We start from the raw sequence: 16,285 nt of genomic DNA on the forward strand, positions 1-16,285 counted from the left end.
GAGAGCCACAGCCTGTCAGCCTCCTCTGCTGCTGCTGCTGCTGCTGGTGGAGGCTGCACGGTGGCGCAGCCCACATCCAACTGAGGATTCCAGGATGGACACGTGAAGACAGCGGGAGAGTCAGAGACCAGCAGTCAGGATGGAATAACCCAGATTAAAAAAAACAACAACAAACGCTTCTGTGGAAACACGGATTCGCTCCAAACAGGATTTTCAGTGAGGCGCGTCTCCCCGGGATCAGCTGCGCCGGTTTCCCGTTAACTTTACCTGCGCTCGTGATTTCGGCTTATTTATCACCGCGAGAGCGCACGAGACGCGAACCTGGATTGGAATCTGAAAGTTTTGTTGGATTTTCTTTCTTTCTTTCTGTCAAAAAAAAAAAGGGAGATGAAGGAAGCTGTGGGTTGGAGACGCCTTGTTTTACGCATCAGTTAATTGTGCGTGGATGCTGCCGCTGTCACTGCTGCTCTCGTGTGGAGATGCACCTAAATCCAGCATCTTCTTCTTCTTCTTCCAAGGGAAAGTTTGTGTGACTGGGACGCGGTGGAGGATGAAGACAGCGCAGTGTGTCTGTGTTCCCCGCGGATGCTGAGTTCAGTGCGGGTACCGTCCACGCACGTGGTCTGTGTAGGATCCATCATCTGGAGGATGCGCGTGCAAACTGTGGATTCCTGCTCAGGCTGCGTGGAGCGGAGAGCAGCGGACACTCCGGTCCCTTCCTGGGACCACAGGTGTTCACTGTGAACAGGTGAATGGATTCATTCATTCATTTATGAACTCATGTAAAAGGATGAATATAGTGGAACATTTTCAAACCCTTTGATTTATAGCTCTGAATATCTGATCTGACCATTCTAGAGACATTTTTCTTTATATTTCTGTAGTCAGAGACAACAAGAAGTAAAAAGAGAAAGAAAACCAGCTATAGAATCTCCAGAGGACCTTTATCAGCTTTGACAATATCTTGATATCTAATCTAAGAGTATATATATGTACATATATATATATATATATATATATATACATATATGCACATATAGTTCACACACACACACACTTTTATGCTCCTGCTCCATGTATTGACTGAGGTGTTAACAGCAGGATCTTTGCACTTTTGAAAAAGTTGTGCTGCAGAGACACAGAGCTGCATAATCAGCACTGACTTGGAAAAAGTAAACTTGAGATTTGTGCATTTGTAAAGTTGAAATCAGGCTAAAAAGAACAAAATGTATATTGTCCAAAATTGTCAGTGGTGATAACACAGGTTATTTCACACAAGAGTCACTGCTTACTTCATTTAAATCACTTCACTGAAACTGAAACTGGTGAAAACAACTTAATAAGACGTTAATATGAGATGTCAGTAATAAGAGCTGCTCATTAAAACCAATATGAGTCACAATGACACTGAAGGAGTTATTGTGACATTATGTCATGAGTTAATTTGTTTTTCTTCTTCCAGATTCCAAAATGCCGAGCTGTGGATAGAGAGTTTTTTCCTGTGGGTCAAGCTGACCGGTGTCTACCTCCCTGCTCCCTGTCCTGCTTTTCCTCATTTACATTAACCCTTTATCCTCTCCTTTACCTTTTCCCCGTGTCCTCGGTCACTATCCGCCTCTCCTACCACCTCCTCCTCCTCTCGTTCCAGCCGCCTGTCCTCTCTCCGTCCCTCGTCCTCTATTTGCCTCGGTCCCCCTAAAACCCACCCACCACCACCTCCTCCTCTTCCTCCCCCCCCACAGCACACATGCAGGCCAAGAAGCGGTACCTGCTCGTGTCTGTGGGGGCCGGTCTTCTCTTCCTCATCTACCTGTGGGGTCTGCAAATCGGGGAGTTCCAGCAGCAGCCGCCGTACCAGTATCAGTACCAGTTACCCCAGGACCCGCAGTACCACCAGTATCAGCTGTACCAGTACTCCCACCAGTATCAGGACGTGTACCAGCCTCAGCCACTGCCTCAGAGGAGTCCGTCCAGACCGCCCAGGCACTGGCCGGTGTCCACCGCACTGCTGGAGCCGTACCTGGAGGGAGGCGAGCAGGAGGTACCCTGAACTGTTTCATTCAGTATGAGTAGGGATTATGCACTGCAGCTATCCAACCATCCATTACCACTTGTGCCAATCTCAGCTGACACAGGGCGATAGGCGCGGTACATCCTGGACATTTTAGAGCCACATCTAGAGACAAACAACCATTCACTCTAATACCTACGGTCCATTTTACAGTGTCCAATTTACCTAATCCCCCATTTTGCATGGTTTTGGAATGTGGGAGGAAACCGGAGAACCCGGAGAAACCCCACGCACACATGGGGAGAACATGTAGACTCCATGCATAAAGACCCTTGTTCTGACCACGCCTGAAACTGGTTACTGGTTTTAAAAGGTCCAGACTGCAAATCCTGCATGTCATGTACCAGAAAGTATGATGTTCTTCTTTCCTAATATGTGTAACATACGTATGCTCTGGCTGGTTTGTCTCTTCAGGCTGCCGTAGAAACATGGCACCACAAGATGGCTGCCCTCCGCAAAGCAAGGCCCTTGCTTAAATACATACAGTATATAAAAGGCTTATTTTTGAGGCTACAAAAACAATATTGTTTATTTAAAATGAACACAACACAAACAGACTATAGGTAGTGTATCCAATTTCTGCCAGTAACTCTCCTCTCTAAATGTTACACACAGGACCAATAAAACTGGCTTTAACAATGACTAATGAGCTCGTAGCTACGTTCAAAGCTGTAGAGCAAAAGAAGAAGATGCGACTTAACACATACATTTAATAAGATAAATGAGAAACCAACTGCTTATTGTTTATTTTTTTCCTCCTGCTGCTTTCTAATCTTGTTGATAAATTAACATCTTCAGGTGCAAAATGCAAAACTTATGGTCAGCATGTCACGGTCAACATTATCTAGACATGAAATTACTTATCAGTCCAGGAGGAGAAGGACCTTCTTTGGTCAGGGTTAGAATTCTTGAACTCACACATGTGGAAGTCGTGTACAGGATGACCTGAACTCTGAATTCAAAGAAACCTTAGAGTTGACACTTTGTGAAAATGACTTTAAATGCATTGCAAACATAACAACCCAATTCAAAAGAACATTGATCAATAGGGTCCAGCAGTTCTTACCAGGCACATACGCCAGCAGAGCTACCAAAACAGAGGCCTGTTGACAAGCAAACAAGGAGTATGACATATCTTTATGTCTACACTCTAACCACACAGGTTACTACTTAAGGTATCTTGGGTACCTAATCAAGGGTCTGAAGTGGTCTTCTGCTGCTGTAGCCTGTCTGCTTCAATGTTTGATATGTTGGTTGTCTTCATACCTTGGTTATAACAAGTGTCTGCTGGCATAAACAAGGCTCTTTCATCCAGAAAACTCTAGAGATGATTGTGGATGAAAATCCCAGTAGATCAGCAGTTTCTGGAATATTCTGATGCTTGGTCTGAACTTCAGCTGCTAATCTTGACCATGTCTACATGCCTTAATGAATTTCTGCCATGTGATTGGCTGATGAGATCTTAATAAGCAGCTGAACAGGTCTAGGTTCTCAAGTAGCTTGTGAGTTACTGAAACAAACTTTCCCGAAACCTTGAAATGCTGAATGTTGGACTTTAAATAGATGTATTTTTACTCTGTACTAGCTGTTGATGACTTGAATGTGTGTGTGTGAATGCAGGAGGACAGCCCTCAGCTCCATCACCAGCACACTTCCCCTCATGAACGACGGGCGATCCGCGACATCATCTACAAGAACAAGCGCTGCCGCATGGAAACCTGCTTTGACTTTGCCCGCTGCCAGTCTGGCTTCAGGATTTACATCTACCCTCCGCAGAGAGGGGACGAGATCTCTGAGACCTACAGAAAGATCCTGTTGTCAATCGAAGAGTCTCGCTTCCACACCACGGACCCCACAAGGGCCTGTCTGTTTGTTCTGGCGGTGGACACGCTGGACCGGGACCAGCTCTCTGCTCAGTACGTCCAGAACGTCAGGTCCCGCATCCAAAGCCTGCCCACGTGGAACGATGGCAGGAACCACCTCATTTTCAACCTGTACTCCGGCACCTGGCCGGACTACACGGAGGATTTGGGCTTCGAGGTGGGCCAGGCCATGTTGGCCAAGGCCAGCGCTGATGTGGTCAACTTCAGGCCAAACTTTGATATTTCCATCCCTCTGTTCTCCAAGGATCACCCTCTAAAGGGCGGCGGGATAGGTTATCTGACGCTCAATGAGGCGCCACCGTCCAGGAAGTACCTGCTGGTTTTCAAGGGGAAGCGCTACCTCACTGGCATCGGCTCAGAGACGAGGAACGCTCTTTATCACATCCACAACGGGGAAGATATTATCCTGCTGACCACGTGTAAACATGGCAAAGACTGGGAGAAACACAAGGACTCTCGCTGCGACAGAGATAATGAAGAATACTCAAAGTAAGACTGGCTTTTTTTCATCTGCTTTTGCTGTGTCTATGACGACTGGAGCAATAAACGGTCCCTTCCGTGTTCTTGCTTTTTGTCACTGCAGTTCCTAGTCACTACTTTTGTGTCATGCAGAGTGTTGAGGGCCTTCACTTTGGCAGCCATTAGCAATGTGACAGTCGGAGCTTGTGCGTGTTAGCGACGTGTGTGTTTGACTACTGTTTATTAGATACAGATTAATTAGTAGTGCAGTTCCCAAGCACGGAGCATGTGTTCTTCCCGTGGTGCTTTCATATCCATATTTCACGGTTGTCAGGGAAGCTGAGCGTCACTGTTGCTGAGACAGAACATGTTCGTGGTGTGTGTGTCGGTAACTAGGTGTGTGTGAGTGTGAGAGAGAGCGAGCGAGCGAGACATCGACTGTCGAGAGAAGGAAAAGCTCAGCAGTCGGCGATCTGAGGTGGGAAGAGTTCACCTCCTTTGAGAAAAGTTTAGCTACGGCAGGCAGCTGAACGACAGAAAACCATTACACGCGGGACAACATTGTCACTTTTTCCCCGAGACATGCTACCTCGTGTGTCATCTACTGCATATTTTAGGTTTTTAGAAATTTTAGGCAAAGGAGAACCACAATGGATCCTGACGCCTGCAGAGTGCAAATGAGCGTGCACTTCAGGTTTTGTTGTTAGCACCTGTATATGTGGTGTAGTCTGCAGACATACTTGGACAGTCAGTGTAAACTGATGAATTTTTTTGTTTTGTTTAAAGGTTGAATTACCTGACTGCCTCATTATATACCGCAGTCTTTCTGTCCTTAGTCCAGTTTATCAGGACTATCGGTACAAATGGTGCTTTTCCATTATAACTAGTGACTTGTAAAGCAGTTGTTTTCGGTGTAACTGAATCAGTTCATTAAAAAGATTTGTTCACAGAATCGTTCAGTACTTCCAGACTCAGTGAAATATAACTGAACGGGTTGTGATTGGGCTCACGATCGATTTTAGACATTTCCTTTGCTAAATGTTGGTGATTAAGGCATATTTTCAGAATTTTTAAGTCATTTTAACTGGTCTACAGTTTGGCATTGTTCACTTTGATTCTTATGTCGGACGCCACGCTCATGACTCTTCCAGTGACGACACTCTCTTACCAATCAGTGGCCGGCAGTCTGTCGACGTCACATTTTTAGTATCGGCTCAGCTCGCTTGGAACCTCGTCAGAGCAGGTACTAAAAAAAAGCACCAGGTACTATCTTTAATAGAAAAGCAAAAAACAACAAGTAGACTAGAACAAGTCGTGCAGGAACTGTGTCATGATCAGATGATGAACTATAAAACCATCTTTTCCACCGAACAAAGCCAGTAAATAATAACTATTAGTCCAAAGTTGTGTTTACCTTATATCTACTGATTGACTTAAGTGACCGTAGTTGCATTTACTTAAGACTTTCAAACTTCAAAAGCATAGTTCCCATTTTCTTTCTAATCTACTTCCACATTCCCAGAATCATTCCATCATCTACTGATTCATCTGATAAAGGAGAGAAATGTTAGATAACTGGAAACTTCAGACCATAAGTGTCTCTGTCATGAAACACGAGTCAAGCTTCTCCATGTCTAACTTGAACCTGACTTTACACTGCGCGGGTTTGATCCTCACATCACTGTTCCCTCGTAAACCCTCAGAAAAGCAGCACCGTCATTGTTAAACTAAGCTCTCAATATTTTCTTTTTTCCCCCGTGGGCACACTGTGATTAACTGCTGCCGACTCAGCACCTTGTGATTGATTGTGATTGACTGATTATTGCCACCTGCTGACGACAGAATCTGACAGATTTCCACACACACACAGGTTTCAGTTTTATGATTAACTTTTGCGAGTATCCTGGCTCTTTCCCCCCCCCCCCCCCCCCCCCCCTCCTTCAGGCTGCTTTGATTTATTATGTAATATTACAAGTGCAATAATTTCCTCCTGACGTTACAAGCGACAGTCTTTGTTTCAGGTGCCTGTTGCGAGGAAACCCTTCTGTTAGTATCCGCACATGATTTACAACAACGGTCTGAGGGAATGTGATTATAGAAGGTCATTTTTAAACCGAACAACCATCGTTTTGTTGTTAATGTAGAGAGTCTTTCAAGTTAAGAAAACATGCAACTTTGTGTGATAGCGACACAAAGGACATCTTTATGTCATCAGGCAACGATGGCCTCGGATGCTCTGAAATTCCCATTTGCACTGAATGGTTTTCTCCGTTAATGTATGTTGTTCTGCAGATGTATTGAAAGTTGCTATTACTGGGAGTGTGGTGACAATAAAACAGGAGAGTGTTATTACAGGAACAATAAATAGCACAGTGTGTATGGAAGTGTTTTCATTCACAAAAGCTTTTGGTGGTTTTATGAGCTGCTGATTGCAGCTTCTATAGAGAAGCAAAACAAATGTTTTTTTTTAGGTTCACTGAGGTGTTTACGGAATTCATAGGAAACATGCTATTTTGCAGAAGTGAAAACAGAAAAAAAAACAAACCCAGTGTGCTGCATAAAACACAAAAGGGTAAAAGTGCTTAAGGGGCTGCTTCACGAAATAAACAGCGCATTAGTCCATTGTTTGCCTCAGTCTGGCATTTTCTGATATTCAATACGAGAAATCAAAGAGCTTATTCTGACGGCTGAACTGAGCTAAACACTCGAGTCGTGCTTTCATTTCTCGTCTCTCTCTCTCTCTCTTCTCTCATGCGTCCATTTGTCATTGACTGAGCAACTTATTTCAAGGGCCCGTCGGCACGCAGGGTTTTAGACACTCCGAGGTCTGGGCGGCCTCTCTCGCCCCCTCGTCTTCCATCGCTGTCCCTGAAATCGTCGTCTAAATGTGAGCTGTGATCAATGCTGTCTGTCGTCTTCATTTGTGTGCGAGAGAACAAAGTGATAACAAGGAATGATGCAGTTGTTAGTGGCCGAAACATATTAATGGAACAGCATTTTAATGTTGGCTTTGTCACGATATCGAAACCATGTTGATATCTAAAACTTCGAATCAAGGTGGAATTGCGGATTGAACCGCGACAACACGCTAACCCGAAGCTGCTGCCAATTCATAGTAATCACTGCAACTGCTGATCTGAGCGACACATCGACTGAACTCCAATCCCGTCCCGCTTCTCCGAAATCACCGGTGAGTTATCGCTGTCGCCAAGAAAACCACGGTGTGTGTAGCAAAGCACAGGACGTGGAGACGTAGACGTAACTACGACAACAACTCCGTTAACACAGACAACTCCTATGTCTTCATTTAAAGCGATAACTAGCGCTACAGACGCGTTTGTAGCGTCAGTCACATGACCTTATTCAGTGGTGGGAAACCTATGTTACCAATTCTGTCGTCTGGCGATCTGTCCAGGGTGTGACCCGCCCCCACAACCCTCATGTGGAGGATAAAGCGCTAGAAGATGGATTCATGGATACTGGAAAGCAGAGAAATAGAGCGTTGTGCTCATATACTTGTCATTACGGTAGAACCTCAGGACTTCCGCAGAATGAGCGTCCAATCACAGACAAGATTGGCACACGTTTGTGGCGTCAGCTTCTCAGGGCCGTAATTCCCAACCGGTTGAAGTTATCTTGGAAAAAAGGAGCAGAAAGAAGAACTCACTCGTTGAACATTTTTTTGCCCAAAAAATCTAAATGAATCCAGACGGCCTCATTATCTCGATGATGGACATTATATCACTCATGACACCTCGTAGAGAAGTCCACCGAAAAGGAAACGATGACATAAAACAGTCAAAAAATCTAAAGAAGCCAGACCCATTTGCGCTAAAAGAGAGAAAGAAAAAGATAGAGAATTGAATTGTGACCCTGAAATCAAAACTGACAAATGATAAATATGACAAATATTTATTTGACTCAGACATGATCACTTGATTTAAATTGCATTTCAAAGCACCTACAAACGTGGTGTGAATTGGATTCTAGAAAAACAAAAATGTAATGCGTTGTTATTTTTTGTCCAGACTTTCCAAACCTGGCAATCTTAATATTAATTAAATTAATATGACACAGTCGCCCTATGTCAGTAGCGATGGCCCCCCACTGTGACCCCCATGTGGAGGATAAAGCAGCAAAAGATGGATGGATGGATGGCAGAGTCAGGTAAAGCAATCATTAGCCGTGATTGAAGGACCTTGTCTGATGTTAGTCACTGGCCTTTGTGATGAAATGAAAAATCTGCTTTGTGAAAATCAGCCCATTTCGTGCTTCTACACCCACAAGGACAAACATGTGTTTGCTGAGAGCCTCTTTAACGTCTTTCATCTGCAAACGTACAAATCTGTAAGCTTTACAATCTTTTGACTCCCGGTGGTTGTGGCTGGCGGAGTCTTCTCGCCTGTTTGCCACTGCCTGGTCTGGTGTTTACACACCGCAACATCAATACAGACATCACCCAGTGCAGTGGAAGAGGGGCGGGGGGAGGAAGAGGAGGAGGAGGAGGAGGAGGAGGAGGAATCCTGCTGCGAGGCTCCCTGATGAGAACAGAAACCAACAAGGATGTTGAAGCCTTGGGGTGGTCGATAATTGCCCTCCAATTGAATTAAGCTGTGAATGAAGGGGGCAGATAGAGATCTCACCTCCCACTGAGCGGCACTGGATTGAACAGTTTTACTGTACATAGATAACAGCTGGCTAAACCAATTACTGTCTCCCCAAAGAATGTTTGATATCATAGGAGTGCAATCTACTGAGCGGCTCGCGGAAACGCTTTATTCAGATTCCTGTCATGGTCAGAGGAGAGAAGATTGTGTGAGTGTGGGAGAGGGTTGTGGTGAAAGGTGTGGAGTCGACTATACAGCAAATCAAAAACATTTGCCTTCAATTTCTTCCTCTCTGACTTCTCTTTATTCGACTGGTGATTTCAGCTCTTTTCTTTCTTTCTTTATCTGTGGTAGTTTAATTAAAACGGATGCTTATAATGCACTGAAAGCAACGTTAAGAATGGGAAAAGTATCACTGAACCGACATTGGTGTATTTAACAACACTGACGTGAGTAAAACTGACAAAACCTACATCGGTTTGTTCAACAAGAAAATAAAAAACTGGGAGACAGAGAGGACAAACAACACAAGTCACGGCTAAAATCCAGACGCTTTAATCCAACGGGATTAAAGCGGGAGTCCAACGGGAGTCATTCACAGCAAGTCGAATATATAAAAAAGTCAAAAACATAAAATGGGGCAAACACTGAGAACAAAACACAAGAGAACAATGCACAGCAATGACATGTGGTGAGTTCTGGAGGATTTATATCTATACACAGGTTGACCTGGTGAGAACAGTGGGGACAGGAAGTGGGAGTGGTCAGGTACATGGCGGGAAAGACCAGGAACGAAGTCTGTCAAACCAAGTTTGACTTTGGTAAAACAACAATGAGTTCAATTAACAACAGAAAAAAAATCCCACATTGATTAATTCAACAAGATTGACATTAGTATAAAAGCAAAACACAATCAATATAGATTGATTTAGTGCGTCTTTCCTTTCTAACTTTAGCTTTTACCTTTTTGGCCACATAGATTTGTACACACAATGCAAATATAAATACACAAATATGTGAAGTGGACTGTTGTAGTTCTTCAGGTGAAATGAAACGGTCAGTGGCTGCCAAGAGGGAAGGAAGTGGGCTCGTAACTGAAGGGTTGCTGGAATGGACAAGGGGTTCTGCTGAGCAAGGAACCCAATCCCCCCCATTGCTCCCCAGGCACAGGATAAGTGCTGCCCACTGCTCCAGGTCAAGTTCAATATCAATTGGTCTTCTAATACTAATTTAAGCTGCTTTCAGTCCAGCTATTATCAAATCTCCAGAGAATATATGAGTGAGAGTGAGAGAATTCATTAGCAGTAACTGCGACGGACCATCCAAACTTCCCTCCCGCTGGTTGTAAATGCGTCTGACATCATTGAAAACTCCGGATTCAGCTCTGACCGTGGACGTTGTCCAGAGATCATGTCAGGGAAAATAAGCGGCTTTGTTTTCTTATAATAACGCATCTCGCTGTTCAACCGAAACCTTGAAGGCTTCAGCCTTTGCTGTAGTTGCCGCATCGCTGCGAGGACACAGGAGACATAAACAATATTTAGGAGTGGACCTTAAATAAAATGCTTAGTCTGACAGCTGGAATAACAGAATCACAAACAATATTAATGTACACACGCCGCGTCGTGTTGCTTTGTGCCATTTGTTATATCCTGTAATTCACACACACACACACACACACACTCTGAGATGAGACTATAACACAATGTCTCTGCTTGTGTCGGTGCTGGGAAATGGGACGTTGGTGTATTCCAACACACTGAGGTGTGTGCGTGTTGTGGGACAGGAATGTTACGCTGACGCCAACACAACACCTCTGATCGTGACGGGCAGTGATGAGATTTTACACACAGGAGTTAAACTTTGTTCTGCACAAATGTCCCATAAAGACACCGACATTAATAAGTCACGATGTCAACGCTTTAACTCACAGATGGAGACGCAGCTGCCGTCACATCTGTGAGTGTTTGGCAGCTGCAGAATTCAATATGTATGACAGGAGGAAAACAGGTCTGAGTGTATTAATTTAAATGTCAGCTGTGGTCACATGGGTGGCAGGCGCTGTGTGTGTGTGTGTGTGTGTGTGTGTGTGTGTTCTTTTTATAGTTATTTCTTCCCGGCCTTGTTGTGAGCAGTTCTATTAAAGCACATCATAAGTCAATGTCCTGTCACCTTGTTGCCGCTTATCTCCCGTACTCCGCTTCCCCTCTCAATTTGCCTTCATCCCTCTTCTTCCGCTTCTCCTCCTCCTCCTCCTCCTATTTTCTCCATCTCATCCACATTCTCCTCCGTCCTCCTCCTCCTCTCACTTCTGTCCGCCGCTCTCGTCCGCCGAGCTAAACTTAAGTGTGGAAAAGGTTTTTACTTCTGTCTCGCCGCATCTTTGATGCAAGTCATGATGGGAGAGCAGCGAGAGGAATAACAACCAGGGCGTGCAAGTTCCGCAGAAGCAAACTTTTGTGTGGTCCATTCAAGGAACACGATCAAAGGAATAAAGGTTAGCGGGCTTTGCCTGTGTCTTTGTAACAATGCACATGTGGAGTAGAAGAAATAGAAAATGAACCTATACCACAAAGAAATACATGTATCTTGAAGATTATGAAGATCAGGGATCTTTTGTATCTGTCCCACAGTTTTGGCCTCTTATTTGGTCACTTAATTAAACAAACACACGTTTGTTTGGGCTGCTGTAGGAGCATGTCAGCTCACGATGGTGGCCTCTGTAAAGCAAATCTGAATAAGCAAGGATGTTCCCAAGGGTACGATAACCAAACAAGTCTTAATTTAATGCAATTATCTCGTTTCATTTAAAGAATATCTGTGTGTGCCTGTTAGCTGGTGTCTGGATCGCTGTCACGGCAACACTTAGTGTCACTTTGCCATGCACGTGACGCGGAGTCAGTTGAAGCCCAAGATCCTCGATGCTGCACGTGCTCATTGATTAAGTTCTCTAGAGTCATTAGTTCTCAAACACAAAATCTCATCAGCGGTTGACTTGACAGGCCGTGACACCAGTGTTTCCCATGGGTCCTTGAAATCCTTCAAGGCCCTTGACATTTCAAAAATCAATCAATAAATAGAAATATTGGTTATTGAAAGTGCTTGAATTTTGTGCAAGAAAGAAGTGAAGTTGATATTTAGGTAAACGTCTGCCTTGTTTGTTATGACGCCGCCTACTGTTTCATGCCCTGCATTGGTTGATGTACGTAGACGAGGCCTACGCAGAGCAAATGCTGAGTTGTAATTATAAGTGGTGTTGTGGACACTGTCCACTGTCTCTCTCTCTCTCTCTCGCCGGTTGACGTGAGATTCCGCGCAGAACAACAAGTGAGTAAAGTCAAATGACGTGATGCCTGAGAAGTGAAAATTCCCAGATCTCTGTCTCACCAAAGAAAGTTACAAACACTGACTTTGTCCAAGATCACGATGACAATCACTTGTCCAGATGCAGAGCGTGCCGCACATAAAGTGGACGAAGCGGCTCTTGAATGTGGTCATTGAATTTGAGGGAATTGGTCCAGGAAAGTCTGCGAATTTGATGTCAACCAAGGTGTGGGAACCCTGGGTGTGGTTGAGATGCGACAGATTTGTTGCTAAGCAAACCGTTCTCCACGAATACACTTATACAACCATACCCATGAGTTTGTTTATCTACATGAGCTGTTTTTCAGATGTGAACTATGTAGAAGGTCTGGAACTGCACGTAAGCCTAATGCAGCAGGAGATTGTCAGGGTCAGACGGATTCACAGCAGCAGGGACATTTTTGGAACTTCTACACCAAAGTCAAATGTAGGCAGAACACTCGCCCACTCACTCGCTGAGAGAGTTTGCTACTCAGACATTTTCTGCAAATTTGGCTCTAAGGAGCTTCCAAGAAAAGTTCCGGAAACTTTTGGCAGTGACATTTGCATTCCTACAGCCCCTTCACAGAGACTTCAGTGACTCCGGGCTGTAATCAGAGTGAAGAGGCAATCAGGGTTCAGGGTGGAAACAGTGCACTTTTTTCCTCGTTACATGCAAAAACAATGTTATTGCATTTGCAAAACAGTTGTGACAATATACCGTAAGCAGTGCTGAGCTGCAGGAAACTGAAAAGAATGAGTTGCTATTGTACCGACCTCCTTCAGCCGCACCTGGCCAATGAAAACGTCATAAGAAATGAATATTAATATAAGGTTATTGGGGCTTATAAATAACAATCACAACATGCTTTATATGAGAATGAAAGTAATAAATCTTGATAAATTATATCGAGACCAGGGTGAGTCTTGGAGCTGCTGTGTCTTTGTAAAAACTCCTCAGGATCTTTTAGCACCTGCAGAGCTGAAGTCATCAATACATTGAAGGTTTCTGCCAAGGCGAGTTGGAGGGTAAAAAGGAGCCGTATTGATCACATTTGACTTTACCGCGGCTGCCATTCAGCAGATGAATCGAGGTTAATGGTCGTTCTTGGTGTGCGAAAGCCAAACACGCTTGGCATTTAGTGTGACAAGGCCTTGGCATTTATTTTAGCTGACCCTCTGTCTGTCGTAACGGGATAAAGAAGTCAATGTATCAGAGGCTGAAGATCGCACACGGACATGGGGAGGGATCTTAAATATTTGTCTGACTGATTGAATTCACTTTTTTTGTGTCGTGTTAAGTCAACAAATCCTGCACTGCATGATGAGGTCACATATTTGCCAACAGACCATATGAACTATTCACATGTAGGGCTGCAATGATTATTCCATTAACTAATTATAAAAAAAAAAATACTTTGAAAAGTGATGATTAGGACAAATATAAACTGTAAACAGAGAGTTTGCAGTATTTGAATTATAGGAGATAATTGGAAATAGAATAGAATAGAATTTGCTGCTTAAAAATGGGATATGTAAAGTTAGATATTCTCTGGAATAGTTAAAATCTATCTATCTATCTATCTATCTATCTATCTATCTATCTATCTATCTATCTATCTATCTATCTATCTATCTATCTATCTATCTATCTATCTATCTATCTATCTATCTATCTATCTATCTATCTTAGCTACCCCTAATATGTGGCCTTATATCTAGTGGCTACAGATTTTCCAGATTTCAAACTCTTAGCTCCTCTCGTCTCCTGTAACTCTGCTTGTGAATAAAAATTCAAACTGTGGCTCTTTGGCGTGGGTTCCTATTGCTCACAGCAGCCGGTGGTAACAACACACAGTGGAAACAATCCTGTTGTCTGTGAAAACATTGTGAGGCTGCGCAATCTGTCTGTCTGTCTGTCTGTTCGCCTGAAAGAAAGGTTGTCACTTTCTGCAGCTGCACGAGGTGTTGTCGGCCTCCATCACTTGCACTCTCCCCGAGAATCTACTGACTGAACACCAGCAATCTCAATCATTTTTCCTTCCTTCTTCTCTGCTGTCTCGTTTCCGCCTCTCTACACACCTCATTCTGACTTCTGTCTCTCTCCCCTTCCTCCACCTCCTCCCCCATATCTCTGTCTCTCTGTCTGTCTGTCTGTCTGTTAGCCAAGAACAGATGATCAGTCGAGTCGAAGTAAAGGTGTGCAGCTCGTTCCAGGATGTTTGCCATCCATCCTGAGCGAGGAGCAGAATTAGAGAGGCGGAGCACCAGTGTCTCACGGTGGCAGGATGGATTGCCGTGGGAATCCATCACGTTTCACGTAAACCACTCTTAAGGAGTGGGAGAGAGAGACAGACAGGCAGAGAGGTGTTAGGAGAGGGAGAAACAGGCAAGTGTTTGGTGCTTTTCATTTGCGATGTGTTGATGTGCACATTTGTCTTTCATGAGCTGAGAGAAATGATCCATATAGGAGGGATGGTCATTTTGTTTATTGTTTCTCAAACATATAGATCTTCACTCAAGACCTTTGAGTTACCTTTACATGCTAGGACAATTTCATGGAATGATTTATTGTTTTGAGTTCATGATTCTTTGGGAATGAGTCTCTACCCCAAGTGAAAGATTAAGTATCTCGGGATATTCTTCACAACAATGGAGGGAACAATGGAGTGTGAGATTGGTCGGAAGAAGTGGGGCAGTATTGCGTTCGCTCTACCACACCATTGTGACCAAAGGGAGCTGAGCTTAAAGGCTAAGGTCTACCAGTCCAGTCCCTACTTTCACCAATGGTTATGAGCGATGGGTCTCAGAAGGGTCGCCGGGGTCTTCTTTAGAGATAGAGTGAGAAGGTCAGCCATCTGGGAGGGACTTGGACCAAAGCCGTTGCTCCTTTGTGTCGAAAGGAGCCAGTTAAGGTGGTTTGGGTATCTGTTAAGGATGCCACCAGGTGTTCACGGCACGTCCAACTGGGAGGAGACCTAGGGGCAAACCAAGGACTAGATGGAGAGATTATATCTCCTCACGGGCTTGGGAGCGCCTGGGGATCCACCGGTCAGAGCTAGATGATGTGGCTAGGGAAAGGAAAGTCTGGGGCACCCTGCTAGAGCTGCTACCTCCCACAACCCGATCTGGGATAAGAGGTTGACAGATGGATGCAGTTCATAATTCTGCAGAAAGTAAGACATGGAAAAGTTGATTGGTTTTCTACTGTATATAGGGATCATATTAAAGCTACAGTATTTACATCAGAAGTCAGAACTTTCTGAGCTGGACGTACGAGTTGAGTTGATTTGACGTAGCATTTCTTAAACTGGAGTGGCTGCTCAGGTTGGAAATTGCGACTTCCAACTTAAAGTGGAACGCACCATAAAAGGCAGAAGAACTAAACATAGCAGGCTACACCACACAGAAGGGGGAGTCCGACGTACACGGCCAATAAATCCATTTTGTCCTCCGCATGTGTACTCGCATTCTGCAAATTGTCCAATTGTCTGTCTTAGTCAGACTATGGCCTTAGCCCGATTAAACTGTGCATGTAATCATACTGAGTGACAGTCAGGTGTGTGGGTCAGTTATTCCATGTGGTCCCAGTCAAACAATTGATTGTCGTATTATTAGTATTTCAACAAATTAGATGGAAAAAAATCCCAGAAACAAATGACATACCATAGATTTTGTGATTAATCATCGTATCCCAACACACTTTTGTTGTTGTTGATCAAATGTGAAGTGTTTTGTACTGTAAATGCCTCGTGTATATTTGTATTTGTTTCAATTGTCATGTCTTTCCAGTTTATTATACAAGGATAAATGCATTATTGACTAGTTTTAATAAGGATGTAACCAAGTAATTAGTTTTATCAGTTTGCCACTGATTCAGTGGCATTTTAAAATTAGCCTTCAGCCTAAAGTGTATACTCTGT

General features: G+C 44.0%; 1 protein-coding gene across 1 annotated transcript in view; it reads left to right on the forward strand.

Moving 5' to 3' along the window:
- The first annotated feature begins 660 nt into the window (after nt 1-660).
- LOC131443931 (exostosin-1) overlaps nt 661-16,285 on the forward strand; it is a 184,771-nt gene continuing 169,146 nt past the window's right edge. Inside the window, exons 1-3 of the mRNA XM_058614020.1 lie at nt 661-748; nt 1,463-2,041; nt 3,692-4,443. Of these exons, the coding sequence (XP_058470003.1) occupies nt 1,748-2,041; nt 3,692-4,443 (1,046 nt within the window). The 5' untranslated portion in view covers nt 661-748; nt 1,463-1,747. The remainder of the gene's footprint in view (nt 749-1,462; nt 2,042-3,691; nt 4,444-16,285) is intronic.

This window comes from Solea solea, chromosome 17, assembly GCF_958295425.1.
Source record: "Solea solea chromosome 17, fSolSol10.1, whole genome shotgun sequence".
Taxonomy (NCBI): domain Eukaryota; kingdom Metazoa; phylum Chordata; class Actinopteri; order Pleuronectiformes; family Soleidae; genus Solea; species Solea solea.